We start from the raw sequence: 20,989 nt of genomic DNA, 5'->3' as shown, positions 1-20,989 counted from the left end.
CTCACTGAGTTCGCCCAGTCACGTGATGGGCCATAGCCTGGTTCAATCCGGGCTGCTTAATCGAATCCACTCAGTATAAAAGACTTTAAAAAACAGGAGCATTCTGAAAGCCATCTTTCTGTGGGGCCAAGGTTTGTCTGTGTTGCATATCAAAATGTGCAGCACTAACATCCCACATAAAATGCAAACACTTGACTTAATTTTAAAATGCCATTTATGCCTTGAAATAAACATTGGTATAAAATACAAAACATTACTTTCTAAAACACAACAGGGCTTGCATGTAAAGCGTTATTATTTACTGGCATGCAGCATGTAAAATGGGCTTCTATCAATTTAGGATTGTTGTTATTTTTACCAGTTTCTTTCAGTATGTACAAAAATGTCTACCAACAGCAGACCCTTAACTAGCATCCTCAAAATAACCAGTGTTAAGAAAATGACAGCAGATGTTGATGCCGGAGCAGTGCTGTTTAATCCAAAATAGAGTGTGCTAAGAAAAGGACAGGGTAAACAGTTCCTTGCTGGCAGAACTCAAGGTCCTTGTGTAAAGGAACATGTGAGTTCATGGCCTCACTGAATTCCCCAAGCACCAACTTCATGGCCTCACTGAATTCCCCAAGCACCAACTTCCCAATGTCCCACTCACATATTGCGAGAAGTATTTTCCATAGATTCACCTTGAGAGGTCAGCTGTTCAGATGGGCTCTTTATTTGATTTCCTGCACACATTTGCACCCTCTGGTGAGTTTATGTGAGAAAGTGATGTGATGTGAGAATGTCTTTGCCCCATGTTGTGTGGGGTCATGATTCAGGCGGTGTGGTCTGGCTGGGCCCTCCACTGCGAGTACGAAGTTGTGACTGAGCAATATCAGCCAGGGCGCTTTGGATCTTCTCTAGTAGCAAGTCCCCTCGGTATACCACCTCTTCGAGACGTGCCGCTGCATCATGATTCTCCTCCTCCAACTGCCGCAGACTGGCCGCCTAGGGAGAGGGGCAGGGAGTAAGATAAGAAAGGTGAGAGAGGGGGTGAGGGGAAAAAGAGGAAGCAAAGAAAGTTGATCAAATCTCCATACAAAATGCATAGAAATTGTAGTTATTTGAGTGTGAACTCATTGAAGTAATGTGTGCCAAAGTGAGAGTGGAGAGTCAATATTCCCACCTACACTTCTTATAAGGTGATTTACCAAAGCTATTTGTTTGTATGTCCGGGGCAGGGCTATGGTAACCAATGCTAATGATAGCCACTTGCAAGTCTGACTTGGATTGCAACCAAAGTAGTTACAGATTCCAGCCAATCCTCCCCAGGCCCCACATGCTATTTCCAAAGTAAGAGTATAGCAATACAGAATTAGAAGTGAACTATCGCTTTCACTTGAAAGAACGTACTATAATAATTTTCAACATGGGAATGGCACTCTAGTTGGTGGTTTTCCACTCCCGTTGAATCACAGGAGTAAATTCAGCCTCCATACCTGTAGAGCTGCCGTGGACTCCTCACTAGGCAGTGAGTCAATCAGCACATCCACATCCTTAGCTGTCCGGGCAATCAGTGCAGCAAATAGTTGGGCATACTCTAGGGAAAGAAAAAACAACCACATTTCAAATTAAAAGGTGTAATCCGTAAACTTTTCATATGCAAATAGTGCTGTCCGGTCAATGTCATGATTTCTGACAAATTGTAATATATTTGTGCAAAATTAGATTAAATTTGTATCAGCAAAGTGTCAAATGATTTACATTGCTAGTGGCTAACATAATGTAAGCGAATGGCAAGAGTGTGTCTATCGAAATTGGGTCACCCTGTCCTAAGGCAAACACACTGCTCCAACATGGGGAAGGTTGTAACAGACTTACATTGGCTAGGTTCGTTATACAAACCCCAAAGAACTGGAAGCACTCCAACTTTCTTTCAAGTGCCTTCTGTAATAAATACCATTTAATATAACACAAGCATATCCCTATTACATTGTTATAACTAACTTCTTTCAAAACAGGGTTTCTCACAAACTCATAAAGCAGATAATGAGACCCACACACACCCAGAGACAGATGGCTGACATAGACCTTTTATAAACACTGACAAGAAAAGGGTGCTTGGTACCGTATTTCACGAGGTACTGAGACACACACATACCCAAGGACAGAGGGCTGACGTAAACCTTTCATAAACACAGATAAGACAGGAACATCTACGCAAACACAAAAACTCCTCTTCAGTCTGAACATTTCTGAAGACAAAGAACTCTACTCAGAGCCAATGGGACAGTGATACTAGCCTGAAGGAGACCTCGCCCAACTCATCAGAACCAACCAGAGGACCAGAACTTCCAGACTCAACCTACTTTCTGTACTGTATAAAATGTATATGCACTCTGTTATCTGGGCTTTTTCTGGAGGTTCTCTATGAGCCGAAGGAACGAGACCGTATACGCTTGTACCAGATATCTTTACTCATAATTAAACTGTCGCTTGTCATACAATTTATCACCTTGTCTGAATCGATCCTTGACCGGCTCGCCCTTCTCCATTATCCAATTATCAACACTTCCTATGTCCGTCCTTACCTCCAACAGCATCACAGGAGAGTACATCATAGAAATAGAATCAAGGATTCTATTTCTGTGGAGTACAACCCACTTCTGACACCAGTGCATTGCTGGTTAAGGGCTTGTAAGTAAGCATTTCACTGTAAGGTTTACACCTGTTGTATTCAGCGCATGTGACAAATAACATTTGAATTGTAGCAAACGGTGGTATCCAACTTGGGTCTGATATCTGACAGGTCCTTACCCTCAGTGGGGTTCGATGGCTGGTCCTTGTTGATTGCTGTCTGTATGTTGCTGAACGAAGCTGGCGGCGCACACTGCTGCAGCACCCCGATTGCGTTGCAAAACTGATCAGCAAGCTGAATGACATCAAAAACACATATCATGGACATATTGTCACGAGAGAATATTGATTTAACACAATCATAAGACATTAACGTGATTATTTGTTAGGTAACTAAAGTTAACTCAGCAAACTTTGCAACCGAGATACCAATAAAAGAGAACTTAGCCAACTAGCTAGCTGTCATTATTCAGCCTAGTCCACTTGCAAATACTAAGAAGTCAGTCAATCTAAACGTAACATGACAATTTGCTGAGCATTAAATAATTTGTGGGGTGTACTAATAGCGAAATGAAAAATGAATCATACAGAATTGACTGCATCTTGAAGTTGCGTTAGCCTGTCCGCCATCTTTGTTGTTTCTCCTTCGCCTTGGATTTCCGGACAGACAAGACGTTTCTTAGCGTGTTGTTGCCATCCGCAGGTTGGAGTACACAACGAACAATGAAAGAAAATCAAAGAAAACAAAACAAAACTGGGAAAGGAGTATCAGATATGTTATATATATATATGTATTATCATTATACCTTTTTTTAATGTAACCTTTATTTAACTATATAATGTGTATAATGAAATCAGTATCCGAATGGGGAAAAGTGTCTGATAGACCTAGAAATTCTAACTGGAATTATAGGAGGCGATAAATAAATAAATAAATAAATAAAAAGCTTCTGATCTGAAGAACGTGCCCATACTTTTCCCAGACTGCAGCAGTAACAACAGGAACTGTGCCGCTTGGCTAATGAGTTTATCGCTAAGGTAAATCTACGAGTATTGGTTTGTTTTATGTGTAATTTCACTTTTCTTCTGACAGCTAAGTATATCAAATTTCAATTAAATACAATGCCAACATTAGACTCTTTCAGCTTTTGTTTGCTTGTATTTTCAGTGACTGATTCACCTGATTTCCGTAGCATCTAAATAGCTAACGTTAACCTTGTTGATCCGCTAGCTGTAACGATAGCTAGCTAGTATCTGACTGACAACTGCCTAACGACATCATTCCGATTAAGCGTGCTTGGAAGGAAAGGTAGGTTATCAGCTAGCTAAAGTACTCCGTTCGAATATTTTGCAAACATCCTTCTGATGTCCACTGGTCAGAGACAAACTCTGAAGGTTAGCTGTACCAGGGGCGTATTCATTACGCCGATTATATTGTAAAACGTTTCCTAAACGGAAGCAAACGGGGCAGGACCTACCTTAACTTGTCCAGTAGAAACTCTCGTTATTCTCTGTTTGCTTCCGTTTGGTTCTTGAAGGGTAACGGTTTACGTAATGAATACGCCCCTGCTGACCGGGAGATACGAGTTAGCTAGCTACTTAGGCAGTAAAGGTACATGAATGAGGGTCCAGATCATGATGTTTAGTATTGTTTGGATATGGTGACTCTGTCAGACTGTTAGTCCATGCATTTTGAAAAGCTCAGGACCTATGTGCCAAGATCTGAGTCAGGTATTTATGTAATGGATGCCAAGATGTAGCCTTGCATGATGAGTAACTTTGCCTTAGATCTTAAGTCTTCCTCTAAGTTACTTTAGGACTGATATGATAAATATGGTTGGATCTCCCTCTAGTCTAGAACATTCTTATACCAATCCAATGCTTTCAAATCCTTGAGGGGCAGTGAGCAAGTGCACATTCTAGGGAGAAGGGGGAGAAATGTAATAATGTATTCATGTTTGGTGAGGCTTTAGTGACATCTTAACCTTTTTTATTTTCCTTCCAGTGTAACTTTTCAAACGGGGATGACGTGTTCATTAGAAAATGTATTGTCAGACGCCAAGTCGCTGGTGGAAAGACTTCGCAACCATGACAATGCAGCGGAGGTACTTATCGAACAGACAACGTCCCTTAACAAGAGGGTGGAGGCCATGAAACAGGTAATGTCACTGGTGGTGCAGCTCTTTTGATTGGTGTTGGAAAGGGTACACACTTGCCTTTAACTGACCTTTGTTGAGCTAAGTTGACTGGAGTTCTGTGTTTCTGTTTGCAGTATCAGGAGGAGATTGAATCGCTGAACCAGGTGGCCCGGCATCGGCCCCGTTCCAGCCTCGTCATGGGCATCCAGCAGGAAAACCGGCAGATCCGTGACCTACAGCAGGAAAACAAAGGTAGCGCAGTGTGTGAGAGTGCGATAAGCTGAAAAACAAATTAAGCTACTCTGTTTATTGGTTTCATAATACAGGCATATTACCAGTTGAAAAAGTAACCTGTCTGGATAAATCCACAAAGTGTGAGTATAATGTGTGTATCCATGTCTTCTCTCCCTGCAGAGTTGAGAACATCCCTGGAGGAACACCAGTCGGCCATAGAGCTCATCATGACTAAATACAGGGAGCAGGTCTTCAGACTCCTCATGGCCAGTAAGAAGGATGACCCAGCCATTGTCACCCAATTAAAGGAGCAGCACACCACTGTGAGTGACCCACCCTCTTCTAGTGTCACATCATACTCAGGAGCTACCCTTTCCTTTTGTATCGAGGAAGTTCAAAGCAAATATTTATATAGTTTCTATTTTGACTCTGCAGGAAATGCAAGCGCACATAGACAAGATCAACGAGATGGCTACGGTGATGAGGAAAGCTATCGAAGTGGATGAGGGGAGGTTGTGTGAAGACGAGGAGAGGATCAAGCAACTAGAGGTGAGTCACACAGGTTGTCTGTATTCTCACTGTTTACTAAAAGCATTGACTGAGTACTAACAGTACTATTTCAAACATACTATTAAAAATGTATACATGTTTTTTTTGGGCAGCTGGAGAACAGTGGTCTTCGCGAGCTGCTAGGGATCAGTCAAGAGGCCTTCCTAGTTCTGACGAGAGAGGAGGTCTCGGATAGCACATCCCTGTCTGCCCTGTTGACCAGCGCCGACATCAGCCTGCGGAAGAGTTAGGCCCACACCAACACTAGCTTGAAGAGACTGTGTGTGTGTGTGTGTGTGTGTGTGTGTGTGTGTGTGTGTGTGTGTGTGTGTGTGTGTGTGTGTGTGTGTGTGTGTGTGTGTGTGTGTGTGTGTGTGTGTGTGTGTGTGTGTGTGTGTGTGTGTGTGTGTATGTATATATATATATATATGCCACCTTGTACAGCCCATGCCCCCCCAATCACCTACAGCCACACAGACTCCCAGAGGGCACTCAACAATGAACGATGCCCCAGGTCATACTGCCGCCCACCTGTCACACTACAATGGAGGTATACATTAGGAAGCCTCTGAGACAAATGGGAAAATCCTCCAGCGGTGTAGTCTGTCATGCATTTTTTGTTTTGGCACGCATTGTGCTATCTGATGAGCCTGTGGGGTTTTAAAGTGTGAATGCGTTAAAGTGCTGCTGTTGAATGACAATAAAACACGTTAAAGTTTGGCTAGTGCCCTCCAGCTGAAACCCAGAGGTGGAAATACCGTATGCGTGAACAGGACTCGTTTGAATGCACAACTTACTGTATGTAGACTAAATTGGACCTAATGGTTGCACCATGATACATCACAACTTAACTGATGACACATTTTGGGAACAGAGGAGCAGAGAAATGAACAAGTGATTTTTAGGAAAAACAATTTATCAAATCATTTCTCACACAAAACAGAAACACAGACAAACAGCCCATTTTAAAACATGACACGGTAAGTACCTAACAGCTGCAGTGAAAAATACTGGAAGGCAACCTTAACTTTTAAGAAAGCTTCATCAGTAATCTTAGTGCATAGAAGCATTTCCTAGTGAGGCATTTCAACAGTATGGCTATAACTTTACAATGTCGGCCTCACACCCCTGTGCGTTTTGGTTTGGAGACTGAGAAAAGTAGAAATGGCCATTTCTACTTGCATTTCAATCTTTCATCCTTGACACTATTCCTAATCTGAATCCTGTCAGGTGATAATCATAAAAGATCAATTCATTTCCTATCAAATTTTAATTCAACATCCTATCGTGTGCAAATGGCGAGGATTTACAAAATCACTGGTGGGATATTACACTGCATCTGAGGATACCTTGTTTTGCACAAGAGGAAAAATAATCTCTTAAATGATCCACTTAATCAAGCTTCAATATTACATCTGGAGGAAAAACTGACATTGGTCATGGAATGCATTAATAATCCATGTCATGTGACTGCAGGCAAACTCCTGTACACATCATTAATGCCTCAAGCCAGCTTTTCATACTGAGTGGGTAATGAGACAAAGAACCTAAAGAAAAGTCTCAGAAGACACATATTGGACTCCCTTAAAATCAGTGTTTCCCCTAGGTTCATTTAGCGGTGGTCCACCACTGCAATAAATTGCAGAGGCGTGCTTTTAAAGGAATAGTCATTGGCTCAAATGATTGGAGGTCTATGGGAACAGCTGGCAGGACATTGTGCTTACAATACTAGCAATGCACCCACCCAGCTACCCTTGCACCACTGCTAAAAAAAAGTCATAGGGGAAACACAAATGCTTTACCAAACAAAAGCTGGCAATAGAGAACATAAGCAGCAAGCCCACTTTAATGAAGCGTTAGGCCACCTGACAGAGCAATAGAGGCTGTGGCACTTGTCGTTTGCTCTTCCTGCTACTGCTTAACACTTCAGGAAATACTGAAGGGCTTGGCTATATCACCATTTCCTATAAACATCAGTGCTCAGGATCCACCTACACCTACCACTTGTGGTTTATGATTTTAGAGTGCTATCAAACATGTCCATGAAATCAAGAGGATACATTTTAGGCTGCAAGTTCCCACCCATACCACTAATAGTGTTTGATTCAACAACTACGTTTCACAAAAAGGGTCCCCTAAACACATGCCTATTTCAATATAACAGCTCTCATATTAATTAAAAATGTAATTGTTTATATTTGTAAAAAGCAAAGAGAAAAAAAAGTGGCCTCTAAATAGTTTTACAAAACATGGTGTAAAAGTGACAGTTTGCATATGAAAATGTTGACAAAACATTAAAAACAATTTACAGCCATTGGAGCCTAAATGGGCATACCCAGAACTCCCTGACAGTGGTGTCATACCCATTAAAACTGGGGGGACATATGCCCTCCAATTTCATTGAGTGGTATTAACATGTTTAGGCTGCAGGGGCAGTATTGAGTAGCCAGATAAAAGGTGCCCATTTCAAACGGCCTCGTACTCAATTCTTGCTCGTACAATATGCATATTATTATTACTATTGGATAGAAAACACTCTCTAGTTTCTAAAACCGTTTGAATTATATCTGTGAGTAAAACAGAACTCCTTTGGCACAAACTTCCTGACCAGGAAGTGGAAAGTCTGAAAACTATGCTCTCTTCTAGGTCCTGCCTATAAATGGGCATGATACGTATTAGTATAAATGCACGTCATACACCTTCCCCTGGATGTCAAGAGGCGGTGAGAGAAGAAATGGGGTGTTTATCTTGGTCTGAAGTGGAATAACAGCTCTTGGAATGACGTGTCACCCATTTCCTGTTTTCAGGAAGGCGCGAGGAGGGACCTGGATTTGCCTTATGAAAAGCTTTCGTTATAGGCGACTACTATCTCCAGTTTTGATTTTATTCGATACGTGTGACCATATCATCGTAAAGTATGCTTTTTCAATATAGTTTAATCAGATTATTGCAATTTTTTCGCGAGTTTTGCCGTGTTCCGTTCTCTTCCGTTTGTTGACATGGAGAGATTCGTGCCACTTGGCTAGTGTGCTTGCTAAATCGAGAGGGAAAGAGGCCGTTCTAAATCCAAACAACGATTGTTCTTGACAAAGAACGCCTTGTACAACATTCTGATGGAAGATCAGCAAAAGTAGGAAACATTTTATGACGCTATTTCATATATCTGTCGTACATGTGAACTAGTTGTTGGCGCCTAGCTTTTGGGTACTCTAGCTATACCGAAGCTGTATGTCGTAATGAAGTTATTTTTAGAATTCCAACACGGCGATTTCATTAAGAACTAATGGATCTATCATTTCCTATACAACATGTCTTTTTTAGTTATGTTTATGAATAACTATTTGGTCAGAATATGTGTGTCAGAAAAATATCCGGACGTTGTGGGAAAAAGATGCTACCTTAGCACAATGTATAACCACTGATTTCAGCTCTAAATATGCAAATTTTCGAACAAAACATAAGTGTATGTATAACCTGATGTTATAGGACTGTCATCTGATGAAGAATATCAAGGTTAGTCAAAAATTCTATATCTTTTACTGGTTTGTCACGATCGCTAACTTTTACTGCTGGGGAATGGCTTGTGTTTCTGGCTATTGTGGTAAGCTAATATAACGCTATATTGTGTTTTCGCTGTAAAACACTTAATAAATCGGAATTATTGGCTGGAATCACAATATGCCTGTCTTTCATTTGCTGTACACTATGTATTTTTCAGAAATGTTTTATGATGAGTATTTAGGTATTTGGCATTGGTGTCTGTAATTATTCTGTCTGCTTTCGGTGCAATTTCTGATTGTAGCTGCAATGTAAGCTATGATTTATACCTGAAATATGCAAATTTTTCAAACAAAACAGATTTATTGAATAACATGTTATAAGACTGTCATCTGATGAAGTTGTTTGTTGGTTAGTTTGGTTGGTTCTTGGTTAGTTAGGTTGGCTTTGTGCATGCTACCTGTGCTGTGAAAAATGTCTGTCCTTTTTTGTATTTGGTGGTGAGCTAACATAAATATACGCGCTGTTTTCGCTGTAAAATGGACATGTTGGCTGGATTCACAAGATGTGTACCTTTCATTTGCTGTATTGGACTTGTTAATGTGTGAAAGTTAAATATTTCAAAAAAATATATTTTGAATTTCGCGCCCTGCACTTGAAGTGGCTGTTGTCATATTGTGGGCGGCCTCGGGCTTGCAGCCAGAAGAAGTTAAGATAAACAAAGTATACTTACTTTTACACTAAAATGAATACCCACCTACCAAAAGTTGCTGTCAAAGCCCCCTCAAAATGACTGGCTGCATGATGCGTCTCCATCTTACTGTTCCAAAATTTTTCTTGTGCTATTCAGTGCTATTAAAACACATATGTTGCCCATACCGGTATGCTGTAACCCTTGTTGTTTAAAGGAACTGTGATGTACTAGGAGAGATGGTGCCCAACTATTTTGGTACAATATTAAGTGGCAGCGGTAACAGCTTCCTCAGTACCCTCTAAGAAAATGCTTCCAAATACCACAAGACTGAGGAAGTGAAACAAATCATGCTCAAAAATAATGCTTTGAAAATTCTGTGTGCACTTTATGGCAAAGTTCCTCCCACAGCATATATAAATAATACCTTAATGAACTGTTACCATCATCAATGGAATCAAAACATCCATAACCTGGAATAGAAAGACTCCAAACGCAATGGTGCTTCCCTGTAGATAGAGAGCCCATACCCCATAGCACCCTCCTAGTGGGGTGAATCTGTCTACCTGGCTGGGTAAAATGGGTCTAAGTTGAGTGGGTGGGTTTAAAGGAGGAGGGGTGTGCGCTCGCCAGCGGACTCTCTCCTGCCAGTCAACTGTCGGGCACGGGCGAGGAGACGGGAAGGGATTGAGGACGTGTGGTGGCTTGGGTCGAGAACATTGGTCTTGCGGCGCTCCCGCTCTTGCAGCCACATGAGGTAAGGGCTGGGGGGGAAGAAGGGCCGTGTGCGTTCCCGGTAGAGCTGTAGCACGATACCAGACACACCCAGAACCACCCACACTGTGATCATGATGAAATCTGGAATACCAAGAGGACAAAAATATGTTAGGTTGAAAGGTAGGTCAAAATCAGGTGCCCAACATAAGTCATGCCTGCAGGTTAAATAAAACAATAACTCTCTGAAGTGATTTTACTCACCAATGTCCTGGAAAGGCACATCAGTAAAGGCCTTGCTAAAGTTGTCGTTGAGGAAGCGTTTGAGAATGTTAAGAGTGATGTAGGATAGGCTGGTATAGATGTAAGCATTCACAGTCAGCACCACAGCATAGGCTCCAGCTACACCACACGTAGTGATGTTACCCTGCAGACAGATAACACCCACACAGCAATATTACCCATATGCTCCATTTCCACATTTGTCATCCCAAATCTTTGAAAGTTCTAAGCCCTTCTTGAGTTTAAAGTGGGAGGGGACTATGGCGTTGAATTGGACAGCCACTTTAAGGAACGTGCAGAAGGGCAGGGATCAGGGCCTACCTCTCTTGGCCAGCGGACAAAGAAGAGCGGTACCACCACCACGATGCAGCTGAACGTCACCCAGAACACCACATTCGAACGGAACACCTGTATGTCACCTGAGGAAGTGATGAGAATTTTTTTACAACGTTGTTACAATACTTCCTGTGTCATACAACATTCATCTGATTGAGCATTATCCTGCTTGAACTAGTCAATCAAATAAATTATAATCTGATGTAGGTATTTTTTGGTTCTTTTACCGACAGGCGTGAAGAAGACAATGGAGGAGATGAGGAACCCCAGCATGAGACCGACGACGACGACACAGGACATAACTGAGCCGAAGCGCCACCAGCTCATCACCAGGATAACTCCCCCCACTACGCCAATCACTGCTGTCAGGGTCAGGCGGACTGCAGGAAGGAAACACAGACACTTCTGTCAGGGTCAGGCGGACTGCAGGGAGGAAACACAGACACTTCTGTCAGGGTCAGACGGAGAGGGAGTTGGACAAATATCTTTATTTTTCATAGAGCCATAGAAGAATGAGCTTCTGGCAGGGGGTCCAACTCAGACTCACCCCAAATAAATGAAAGCAAGTCCAGGAATTTCTCCATCAATTCTAAACTCAACTGCTCTACAGATAGATTAACATTCTTTAAATTGTCTTTACACTAAATCATGTGCTCTTCAGCATGTTGGAACCCGTGCGCCAACTTAATTACTGGAACGTGCTTTTACAGTGAGATGTTTGTTCTATGCAGAAATGTGTTGTTTCAAACTGAACTGTGTGTTGTGCACTGGGGAAGTTTCCAATTGCATCCTGGATGAGTTCTGACATCCATCCATCAGCTCCACCATTGACCAAATCACATTAGGGTTCGAGTGTGTAATTCTGAATTCATACGCTTACCGCCATCCTCTATGACTAACACATACAGTGAGGGAAAAAAGTATTTGATCCCCTGCTGATTTTGTACGTTTGCCCACTGACAAAGAAATGATTAGTCTATAATTTTAATGGTAGGTTTATTTGAACAGTGATGGACAGAATAACAACAAAAAAATCTTTAAAATGTTATAAATTGATTTGCATTTTAAATGAGGGAAATAAGTATTTGATCCCCTCTCAAATCAGAAAGATTTCTGGCTCCCAGGTGTCTTTTATACAGGTAACGAGCTGAGATTAGGAGCACACTCTTAAAGGGAGTGCTCCTAATCTCAGCTTGTTACCTGTATAAAAAGACACCTGTCCACAGAAGCAATCAATCAATCAGATTCCAAACTCTCCACCATGGCCAAGACCAAAGAGATCTCCAAGGATGTCAGGGACAAGATTGTAGACCTACACCAGGCTGGAATGGGCTACAAGACCATCGCCAAGCAGCTTGGTGAGAAGGTGACAACAGTTGGTGCGATTATTCGCAAATGGAAGAAAAAAAAAAGAACTGTCAATCTCCCTCGGCCTGGGGCTCCATGCAAGATCTCACCTCGTGGAGTTGCAATGATCATGAGAAAGGTGAGGAATCAGTCCAGAACTATAGGGGAGGATCTTGTCAATGATCTCAAGGCAGCTGGGACCATAGTCACCAAGAAAACAATTGGTAACACACTACACCGTGAAGGACTGAAATCCTGCAGCGCCCGCAAGGTCCCCCTGCTCAAGAAAGCACATATACATGCCCGTCTGAAGTTTGCCAATGAACATCTGAATGATTCAGAGGACAACTGGGTGAAAGTGTTGTGGTCAGATGAGACCAAAATGGAGCTCTTTGGCATCAACTCAACTCGCCGTGTTTGGAGGAGGAGGAATGCTGCCTATGACCAAGAGCACCATCCCCACCGTCAAACATGGAGTTGGAAACATTATGCTTTGGGGGTGTTTTTCTGCTAAGGGGACAGGACAACTTCACCGCATCAAAGGGACAATGGACGGGGCCGTGTACCGTCAAATCTTGGGTGAGAACCTCCTTCCCTCAGCCAGGGCATTGAAAATGGGTCGTGGATGGGTATTTCAGCATGACAATGACCCGACACACACGGCCAAGGCAACAACGGAGTGGCTCAAGAAGAAGCACATTAAGGTCCTGGAGTGGCCTAGCCAGTCTCCAGACCTTAATCCCATAGAAAATCTGTGGAGGGAGCTGAAGGTTCGAGTTGCCAAACGTCAGCCTCGAAACCTTAATGACTTGGAGAAGATCTGCAAAGAGGAGTGGGACAAAATCCCTCCTGAGATGTGTGCAAACCTGGTGGCCAACTACAAGAAACGTCTGACCTCTGATTGCCAACAAGGGTTTTGCCACCAAGTACTAAGTCATGTTTTGCAGAGGGGTCAAATACTTATTTCCCTCATTAAAATGCAAATCAATTTATAACATTTTTGACATGCGTTTTTCTGTTGTTATTCTGTCTCTCACTGTTCAAATAAACCTACCATTAAAATTATAGACTGATCATTTCTTTGTCAGTGGGCAAATGTACAAAATCAGCATGGGATCAAATACTTTTCCCCCCTCACTGTACAAGCCAACACTGACATCACCTTGCATATGGGGAGCACGAACACCAATGCAAGCCATTCTAGGTTTCTCCAAATCAACATACACAAACTGTAAGATAAGCATAAAATGCATTTGTGACATTTTGCTAGGCCTTTTAGATGGCATGTGGGGCACATGTCCCATATCATCACTTATCTCCATACTGTAACAACTGTACTGATTTAGCAATGGCTAATCTGATTGCATTTCTCAGTTAATGAGACCAACAGGAGTTTCTTTCACCTGAGCTGACCTGATTGAATCACAGAAAAACTCTATGCTTTCAGGTGGCACTGACTGGAGCTTTCAAATGAAAATAGGATAATTGGGGGTGGGGGGGTGGGGAATCATATTCATATGGCATGACTATCTAATTTGCATTTATGAGTGACCTGTGACAATTAATGCAATTTGTCTTGCCACAAAGACAGTTTGTATGGCTAATTTCATTCCAAAATACTGTATGCTTTGGAGACTAATTAAAAACTACAGCGGGAGTACAGAGAGAACTGAGCAAGCATATGACCAAATAAACTGAAGCCAATGTTTACTATAGAAAAAACTACATAATTAATATCCTTATCAACCTGGCTGACAAGGTCAACAATCTTCTTATGTTCATTAGAAATCACTTAAACTTACTGTCATAGTCCAGTTTTGTAGTTCTTGTGATCAGGACAAAAAAAAGAAACGCTGCAAAGACAAAGCCCATACAGAATAGCTCTAAGAGAGAGGAAGAGAGAGAGGGGAACAAGGGAGGAAAGTTTCATACGGGAGAGCAACACAGTAAACACACATTTTCTAGCATGACATCTACAACTGGTTTCCCAGACCCAGATTAAACCTGCTACTGGACTAAAAACATGACCAGCGAAGAGTATTTATTATTTTTCTTTCACATTGTTTTTGCATATTATGTGGGAGCAACAGTTTACAACAAGACCTTTAACCTCCAGCCCATATTTTCATTAGCTGGCTGGCATGAACTTTAAATGAGAGTTGGACTTTCACAAACCATAAATAACTGGGATACAGCTAGTTGGGAGCGGCTATTTATTACTGCTGTTCTATAGGGAGGAAAAGCCCTCGACTTCCCAGACTTATCTTCCAGTGATGTAGTGGAAAACGTGGTAAGTCAACACCTGTTTCCCCCTACTCACCACATTTGAAGAAGCAGTGACCAAAGAAGCACACGAAGAGGCCAGCTAAACCAGCGATGGTGAAGAAGATCCTTGCGGATATCTTCCCTAGAAGAAAAGAAAGTACATCAACCTTTAGTCATTCTGTCTTTCCCCATAGTTGGTCTAACTTGTTGTTGGTCTAACAAGAGCAGCAGACCCTGTGTCAACTGTTTGTCTTCTTTCTCCTGCTCTGAAATTGCTTATTGCTCCGTTACAGTTTGTTACTGTTGACGAGAGTTGACATCTGGGTTCATAAGTCAGTTGCTAATCAAAGTAGAAACTGAATTCAGCTGACAACATATTCCCAGGGGACTTGTGTTGATCTTCCCTGGTCTTAAATGCATGCTGTCCTTCAAGGTTCCATAAGATTTCCACGGAAATAGCCCTCAAGGTCTCAGCCAGAACGATTGCAGTATAGTAAATGTCTGTGTAGAATGACATTATGCTCTCGTTCCACTCAACAACAAGTCTCATTGAAAAAGGCCCCGGGAATTCAGACAGGAATACTCAGATATCTTTGGAAATGTCTCATTTATGGACATATATTGACTGACGTTTCCCTGCAAAAAGACCCTTTTGGCCCAGTGCTGGTTGTCCCACTTACCCAGAGTGTCACAGCCATCCAGGGTGGAGGAGAAGCTGCAGGCGTAGGTGTGGACAGGGATATACGAGGAAGAGGTGTTAAGCACTGGGTCTCTGACTATGACAGAGTAGATAACACCCTGGCCCGGGATGGAGCTAAACACTACCTCTGTCTTATCATTGGATGATAGTGTCATGAGCTACAGGGAGAAAAAAAAAGATAAAAGCTCACCATACCATTACACCACAACCAGCAAGTTCACAGTCTAAAATCACAATCTGTATTTTTATACATGTCCATTTTGCACTACATTCACACTGTTATCAACTCACCCTTTCCCCATGCTCTCTCATGGTCTGCACACTGGCCACACTCTGGATGCTGGTGATGAGGCTCTGCTCTGATAGGTCGCTCTCAGGCAGGAAGAACTGGTAGATGTCGTACCTCAGGCGCCAGCGAGTGTTTTCACCCACTTCAGTGTCACAGGCAGGCGGATTGGAGCCCCTGAAGAGGTGCCAACAGAGGTCAGTTCACAATGGTTTCTGAAAGTTTGCTTTAAAGTACGAATGTGCATTTGGGGAAACAATGACACTGTTCGCCCCAGTGCCTTTGTTATTGTTTTGTTGATGACAACAGAGAAGAGTCTGGCAGCGTGGTAAAAAAAATTGCGCTGCATACTTGGCTGTTCTATCACTGCGTGTGCAGTGATGTCAGATGAGAAAAACAGTGGTTGTTTACAGTAACTTCGTTGTTGTTGTAATATCCGAAACGGACATGGCACTTTCACCTATTAAGGATTCTAGCTTTAAAACAGAAATGTTGATTTTTTTTTATAACAATTTTTTAACATATATTTTTCACAATGAAATAAGATGGCTCAGAAGGGCTGTTACAAATAATAATAAACACAGCAATATGAAAATGCAACAGAAAGGGCCGTAGTCTCTTTCTTTAAAAAATATATATAATTTAGAGACTACGCAAAATAAGTGTTCCCATCACTTTTGTCTCATTCAACAACAAAAATGTTTTGCCACAGACCACCCCAGACTCCCTGGTCTTTTGCTTTTCAAAATATCAGTTTATTTTTGTTCCAGGTAAATTTAGATACAGTTCAGTCTACAGACCACTAACATTTTAACAGGAAGATTGTGGGTGTTTGTTTCCGCTCTGCAGTCCGTGTAATGCGAGCCAGCACTTCCCATAGCCTGGTCAACAGATCTGTTTGGGCTGTCTTGCCAACTCTTATGATAATTTTCACACCATAGCCAGATTAATAGCAACAAAGTATTTTCTTTATTTACATAAGAAAATATCAATGATTTCCCCATCCAAAAATTCTGAAGAGGTTGGGTTCCAATCACTGTACCTCACCACTTGTGGGTAAATCTATTTTCTCTATTAAAGCACATTCCTAGCCAGAGCCCTAGCATTAAGAAATGTCTTACTCTGCTTCCACCACAACGAAAGCCACACAAATGTAGGACAGCACATAATGCACTCATAAGAATGCATTGTCTTTCAGTCACAGGACTATTTCTTTGGCTAATTGTTGGCTTTTCACCGGGGTTAACTTTAAAACATATAATCAAAAACATATGCAGAGTGTGCCCTGCCTCACATTTGTTTGCAGTGAGACAGAAGTGGTTAAATCCACGATGCTCATATATAAACCCTCTAATGTGTTGTTACCTTGAATATCCAATATTTGCAGGTGCAAAGTGGATAGTAGTCTCAAAAAGGTTGTAGTGGAGATAGACATTTGGGTCAATGTCCAGGTCAAACTCCAGATTACAAGCTCCAGGGACTGGGTCTGCAGAGAGAGAAAACACGTAATTAAAACCAGCCAATCAAAAGTCACTGTTTTTTTCTTGAGGTCCATTGACAGTGCAGTAGTAGACTGTTGAGAGTTTGTACCATTGGTCTATGCAGATGGCCTACTGGTGACTGTGGAGAAATTGTAGAGTGCAGATTACTCTACACAGACATAATCAGTTTGGTGGATGGCAAAACAGCTTTGAAATTTGTCCTCAGTCGACGATTTGTTTTGTTCAATAATCCAACTGACATTCTTTGTTTTGGGGTTTGTTTGAAACAGGTTCCACATCTACTAGATACTCTTGCTATTCTTTTGACATGGTATATTGAGTGGTTAAAACAATGGTGGATTGAGGGTGAGTAGTGAGAGGTAAAATATCCTGGAATGCTAACAGTGATGTAAAGTAACATACTGTTGCCCCTTGACAGATAGTGGGAGGCCACCTAAAACTGTAGAGGAATTGGTGGATTATTTTGGGAAGCGGAGATGGAAGGGCATACATACCAGAGCTGGTGTAGGGGAGGATGACCCCAGTGCCGGCCACAGAGTCCCCATCAGGGGCCAGCAGGAACCAGGAGAGCTTGGTCTGACCGGGGATCAGGGGTGAGAGAAGGCCTGAGTCCACCGCTGTTAGAAAGAGGCCCAGCCCTGGCATCTGCCCAAAGTAGTCAACCAGACCAGACAACCAGAAAATCACTCAAATAGTCAGTCAACAACACAGCCCTAATCTATCCAAATCAGTCACCAAATTACTGCTTTATTCAGTCCTGTAATGTAAAGTAAAACTGAAATGTGCACAGATACCCAGCTGACCACCTCTTCTCACCTAGCTGTAGGCTATACCTGCCAGATGGTTTTGACAGTGGAGAAAGAATGACTTGTAGTGATATTCACTTCCAGATGACACTCATTAACTGTCTATGCTGTGTTTGGTACATTTTCCCCTTAACAGTTGGGGACAGTTTTCATTGTTGATTTCACTACAGTCAGAGCATGTTAACTGCTTTAGCCTATTCTCACCATTAGTTAGGACTACTTTGAGTTAGGACTACTTTGAGTTAGTTCAAAGTGTTTTCAGTAGTAAGAGGGAAAGGCGTTCAAAGTTTTCCGTCAGCACCAAAGAGCTTGTGACCAGCCTAACACATGACCACAGCTCTACTCAGTCAGAGTGTCTGCAAATCTCACAAGACTCTGTCGCAAGTGGGTCACTAGAAACGGTGTGTGTGATAGGGTGATTGGCGACTATTTCTTCACCCAACCCTAAGGATCTCTGTGACCAAGGCCAGGATTGGTCAACCCATCTTACCCTTGCCTCATGCCCCGTCTTCCTCCCATGATGAGCAACCAGTCTGTTTCCACATCATCTGACTTCCCTCCACAAGTCAGTGGACCAATCAGTGCCAATCGTGTGTGTTTGTTCGTACATGTTTGATAGGGTAATAGGTCATATTGAATGAATGAACACTGACCTGAATTAGACTATTACAAAAATCTATTTTACTGTGAGCATGTGTGTTTGTGCGTGAGCCAGTGTCTTACCCTGGTGTAGGACAGCGTAGCATTGCTGTGCTGTGTGTGGAACTGGAGGGTGATAAAGGACACTTCAGGGGGGATTCTGGAGACCACTGCCTGCACTGTCTCGTTCTCATTCACATTCATATTCTGAAAGGTGTTGAACAGGAAAACCACCCGATCTGAGAGAGGAAATATATGTTACAGCATTATCATCCCAGGCTATCCACAACCTGTTACTAGGGTCATTTATATACAGTGGGGTTCTGAAATTATTGACACTGTTGATAAAGATGAGCCAAAATGACTGTATAAATTAAGAAATTCAAATACTGAGCTACAGTATATTCTATACTCAACAAATTTGGAAATTACATCATTTTATACGAATACAATTGCTCAGAGAAAGAGATGAACAAGTAATACTTTTTCCCCAAAAAATGTAGGGGTAAAATATATTGACACCGCTGTTTTCAATACCTCACCTTGCAAGGATAACAGCACTGAGCCTTTTTCTAAAATGTTTTATGAGTTGGTTCACCCGTAAGTGTGAATGTCTTTCCAGTTCTGCTGTTCTGATTTTCGTTGACGGCCCACTGATAAATCTCGCACAGGGTGCTGTGACTATGTGGTTACGCCTGTGGTTGTGACAACATCATCCAGGATGTGAGCCTATCGTAAGTACATCTGAGAATGACACCTTCAATCCACAACATATACCAAAAACAAGGCAGGCCAGATCCTCACACAACATAACTATTGTATTGTAAATGTTGTGACACTGCTTAGCTAATCTCCACATAGGCAACTGGATGTTCTCACTGATTGTGTATTACATATGGATTTTTTACTTTCTACTCTCTTGCTCCCCTTCATTTGTGCAGCCTTCTGTCTACTTTTCTGGTCTCTGTCTGTCCATACCTCCTGAATTGTCACCTGTCTTTCTCACTGGTCTCTTGTCTCTCTCTGTTGAATCTTCCAACACATGAGATGGTTTGTCAGGGTACAAGGGTAATTTGCGCAAGGGTATACTGTATTCTCATCGTGACCGATACAAAGGTTAGACTGAAAAAGAAGCATGACTGCCACGTTGGGTTCTTTTCCTTTCGTTTAACATGAGATGTGGGGGGAAAAACATAAGCAGCCAATTCCTAATGCCTGCTGCTTTCACAAGCATTAAATGTCAATGGCATCCAATCTGTTCACTAGAGCCAATCCGAAGATGCCTCACTAGCGACCATTTCACTTGCAGTGTAATTAGCCCTACATTTCAATTATATGTAGTAGTAAAGGAATTAGAGTCCATGAGAGAAATATCTATTTTTGAATGCTGTGCATACTGGCATGGTAAGAGTGGGTGTATACAATCAGAATGTTATCATGTTTGGTGTATCATTTACATAGCCTTTACAACCTGGGTATGAAATTGAGGGCAAGATAACTGTTTTTACCATGTACAATAATAGCCTACTTTGAAATCCCTGACTAATTCCACGTAACTATTTTACTGTTGAAGACATATTGAATACTGCTATGCTTCCCCTTTTCCAGCAACTAGTACAACTGTCTTCACCTCATCATACCCCAAACAATAAGGATGTTTTACTCCATTGTTTGTTTTTGTTGATAAGTGAGTCTTTGTAAACAAACAATGCCATTTCAAAATACAACTAGTTAACGTTAGTTCATGTCATGGACTATCAGCCCGTGCATCCACAGTTCCATCTATGAATTTGAGAGTGGTTCAAATTTCTCCAGCCTCAATGTGAAGACTAACTGCAACAATAGGTAACATCTCCAAACATAGGAATGGTTAACAATTCATTAAGTTAGTGGAGTTGATATCTCTGATTCAAAGAAGGCGTATATATCGTCTTCATATAAAACAATAAGACGTTAGCTAGAGTATGATTGGCTTTCAGCCAGCAACCTTCATGTAATCTGAAAGTTATACAAGTTCATCAAATGGCAATTTTATTTTAAAAGATTAAAAGCACGACTTACTTTCCAGTTGTGCTACAACTCCATCACAGACCAATACATATACAAATATGTACATTAGCCAGGAGGACATCATTTTCTTCAGGCCCACGATCCTACTTCTAGTCTGCTACATTCACTTGCAATACATTTGGTGAGATATTCAATAAAGGCTTTCCTGCGACAGGCCAGTGCAACATAGCGTGGCTACAAATTCGTTTTAATTGCTGTTGTTGCTTCCGCGGAACAACTCCAACCACGTCCTGTCGCTCAAACGTACTACGAATTTCAACTGCTGCAAGCAAGCCACTTCCTTTCTCCAGGAGACGTCAAATCAAACTGGGCAGGTCCC

At 41.9% G+C, this 20,989-nt stretch overlaps 3 protein-coding genes across 3 annotated transcripts; 1 reads left to right on the top strand and 2 right to left on the bottom strand.

The window, feature by feature from the left end:
• Positions 1 to 196: 196 nt before the first annotated feature.
• LOC129838276 (mediator of RNA polymerase II transcription subunit 21) lies at positions 197 to 3,341 on the bottom strand. The gene is made up of 4 exons (XM_055905131.1): positions 3,202 to 3,341; positions 2,794 to 2,908; positions 1,476 to 1,576; positions 197 to 984 (listed from the first exon to the last, which is right to left on the bottom strand). The coding sequence occupies exons 1-4, from the start codon at positions 3,241 to 3,243 to the stop codon at positions 805 to 807; spliced, it is 438 nt and encodes a 145-aa protein (XP_055761106.1). The 5' UTR covers positions 3,244 to 3,341; the 3' UTR covers positions 197 to 804.
• A 194-nt stretch (positions 3,342 to 3,535) lies between these two features.
• LOC129838275 (FGFR1 oncogene partner 2 homolog) lies at positions 3,536 to 6,254 on the top strand. The gene is made up of 6 exons (XM_055905130.1): positions 3,536 to 3,651; positions 4,619 to 4,772; positions 4,886 to 5,003; positions 5,166 to 5,308; positions 5,421 to 5,534; positions 5,648 to 6,254. The coding sequence occupies exons 1-6, from the start codon at positions 3,635 to 3,637 to the stop codon at positions 5,783 to 5,785; spliced, it is 684 nt and encodes a 227-aa protein (XP_055761105.1). The 5' UTR covers positions 3,536 to 3,634; the 3' UTR covers positions 5,786 to 6,254.
• Positions 6,255 to 6,429: 175 nt separating this feature from the next.
• On the bottom strand, positions 6,430 to 20,989 carry LOC129838274 (transmembrane 7 superfamily member 3-like). Its single transcript, XM_055905129.1, has 12 exons — positions 20,662 to 20,989; positions 18,685 to 18,839; positions 17,650 to 17,800; positions 17,019 to 17,139; positions 15,659 to 15,830; positions 15,348 to 15,525; positions 14,723 to 14,809; positions 14,205 to 14,285; positions 11,283 to 11,435; positions 11,041 to 11,138; positions 10,702 to 10,864; positions 6,430 to 10,581 (listed from the first exon to the last, which is right to left on the bottom strand). Exons 1-12 carry the CDS (start codon positions 20,732 to 20,734, stop codon positions 10,328 to 10,330), a joined length of 1,686 nt encoding a protein of 561 aa, XP_055761104.1. The 5' UTR covers positions 20,735 to 20,989; the 3' UTR covers positions 6,430 to 10,327.

The sequence above is a fragment of the Salvelinus fontinalis genome, chromosome 39 (assembly GCF_029448725.1).
Source record: "Salvelinus fontinalis isolate EN_2023a chromosome 39, ASM2944872v1, whole genome shotgun sequence".
NCBI lineage: Eukaryota > Metazoa > Chordata > Actinopteri > Salmoniformes > Salmonidae > Salvelinus > Salvelinus fontinalis.
Note: the sequence above shows the minus strand (reverse complement) of the source record. Positions and strands in the feature narration are given on the sequence as shown.

Excerpts from the sequence above, each read along its gene's own strand:
- LOC129838276 (XM_055905131.1), bottom strand. The coding sequence starts at position 3,243 with ATGGCGGACAGGCTAACGCAACTTCAAGATGCAGTCAATTCT. Across the intron at positions 2,909-3,201 it reads TTCAAGATGCAGTCAATTCT|CTTGCTGATCAGTTTTGCAA; the intron begins GTATGATTCATT and ends GATGTCATTCAG. Across the intron at positions 985-1,475 it reads AGTCCACGGCAGCTCTACAG|GCGGCCAGTCTGCGGCAGTT; the intron begins GTATGGAGGCTG and ends CCCTCTCCCTAG.
- LOC129838275 (XM_055905130.1), top strand. Across the intron at positions 5,004-5,165 it reads CCTACAGCAGGAAAACAAAG|AGTTGAGAACATCCCTGGAG; the intron begins GTAGCGCAGTGT and ends CTCTCCCTGCAG. Across the intron at positions 5,535-5,647 it reads AGAGGATCAAGCAACTAGAG|CTGGAGAACAGTGGTCTTCG; the intron begins GTGAGTCACACA and ends TTTTTTGGGCAG.
- LOC129838274 (XM_055905129.1), bottom strand. The coding sequence starts at position 20,734 with ATGATGTCCTCCTGGCTAATGTACATATTTGTATATGTATTGGTCTGT. Across the intron at positions 14,286-14,722 it reads TCACTGCTTCTTCAAATGTG|AGCTATTCTGTATGGGCTTT; the intron begins GTGAGTAGGGGG and ends CCTCTCTCTTAG. Across the intron at positions 11,139-11,282 it reads TGTCTTCTTCACGCCTGTCG|GTGACATACAGGTGTTCCGT; the intron begins GTAAAAGAACCA and ends TCACTTCCTCAG.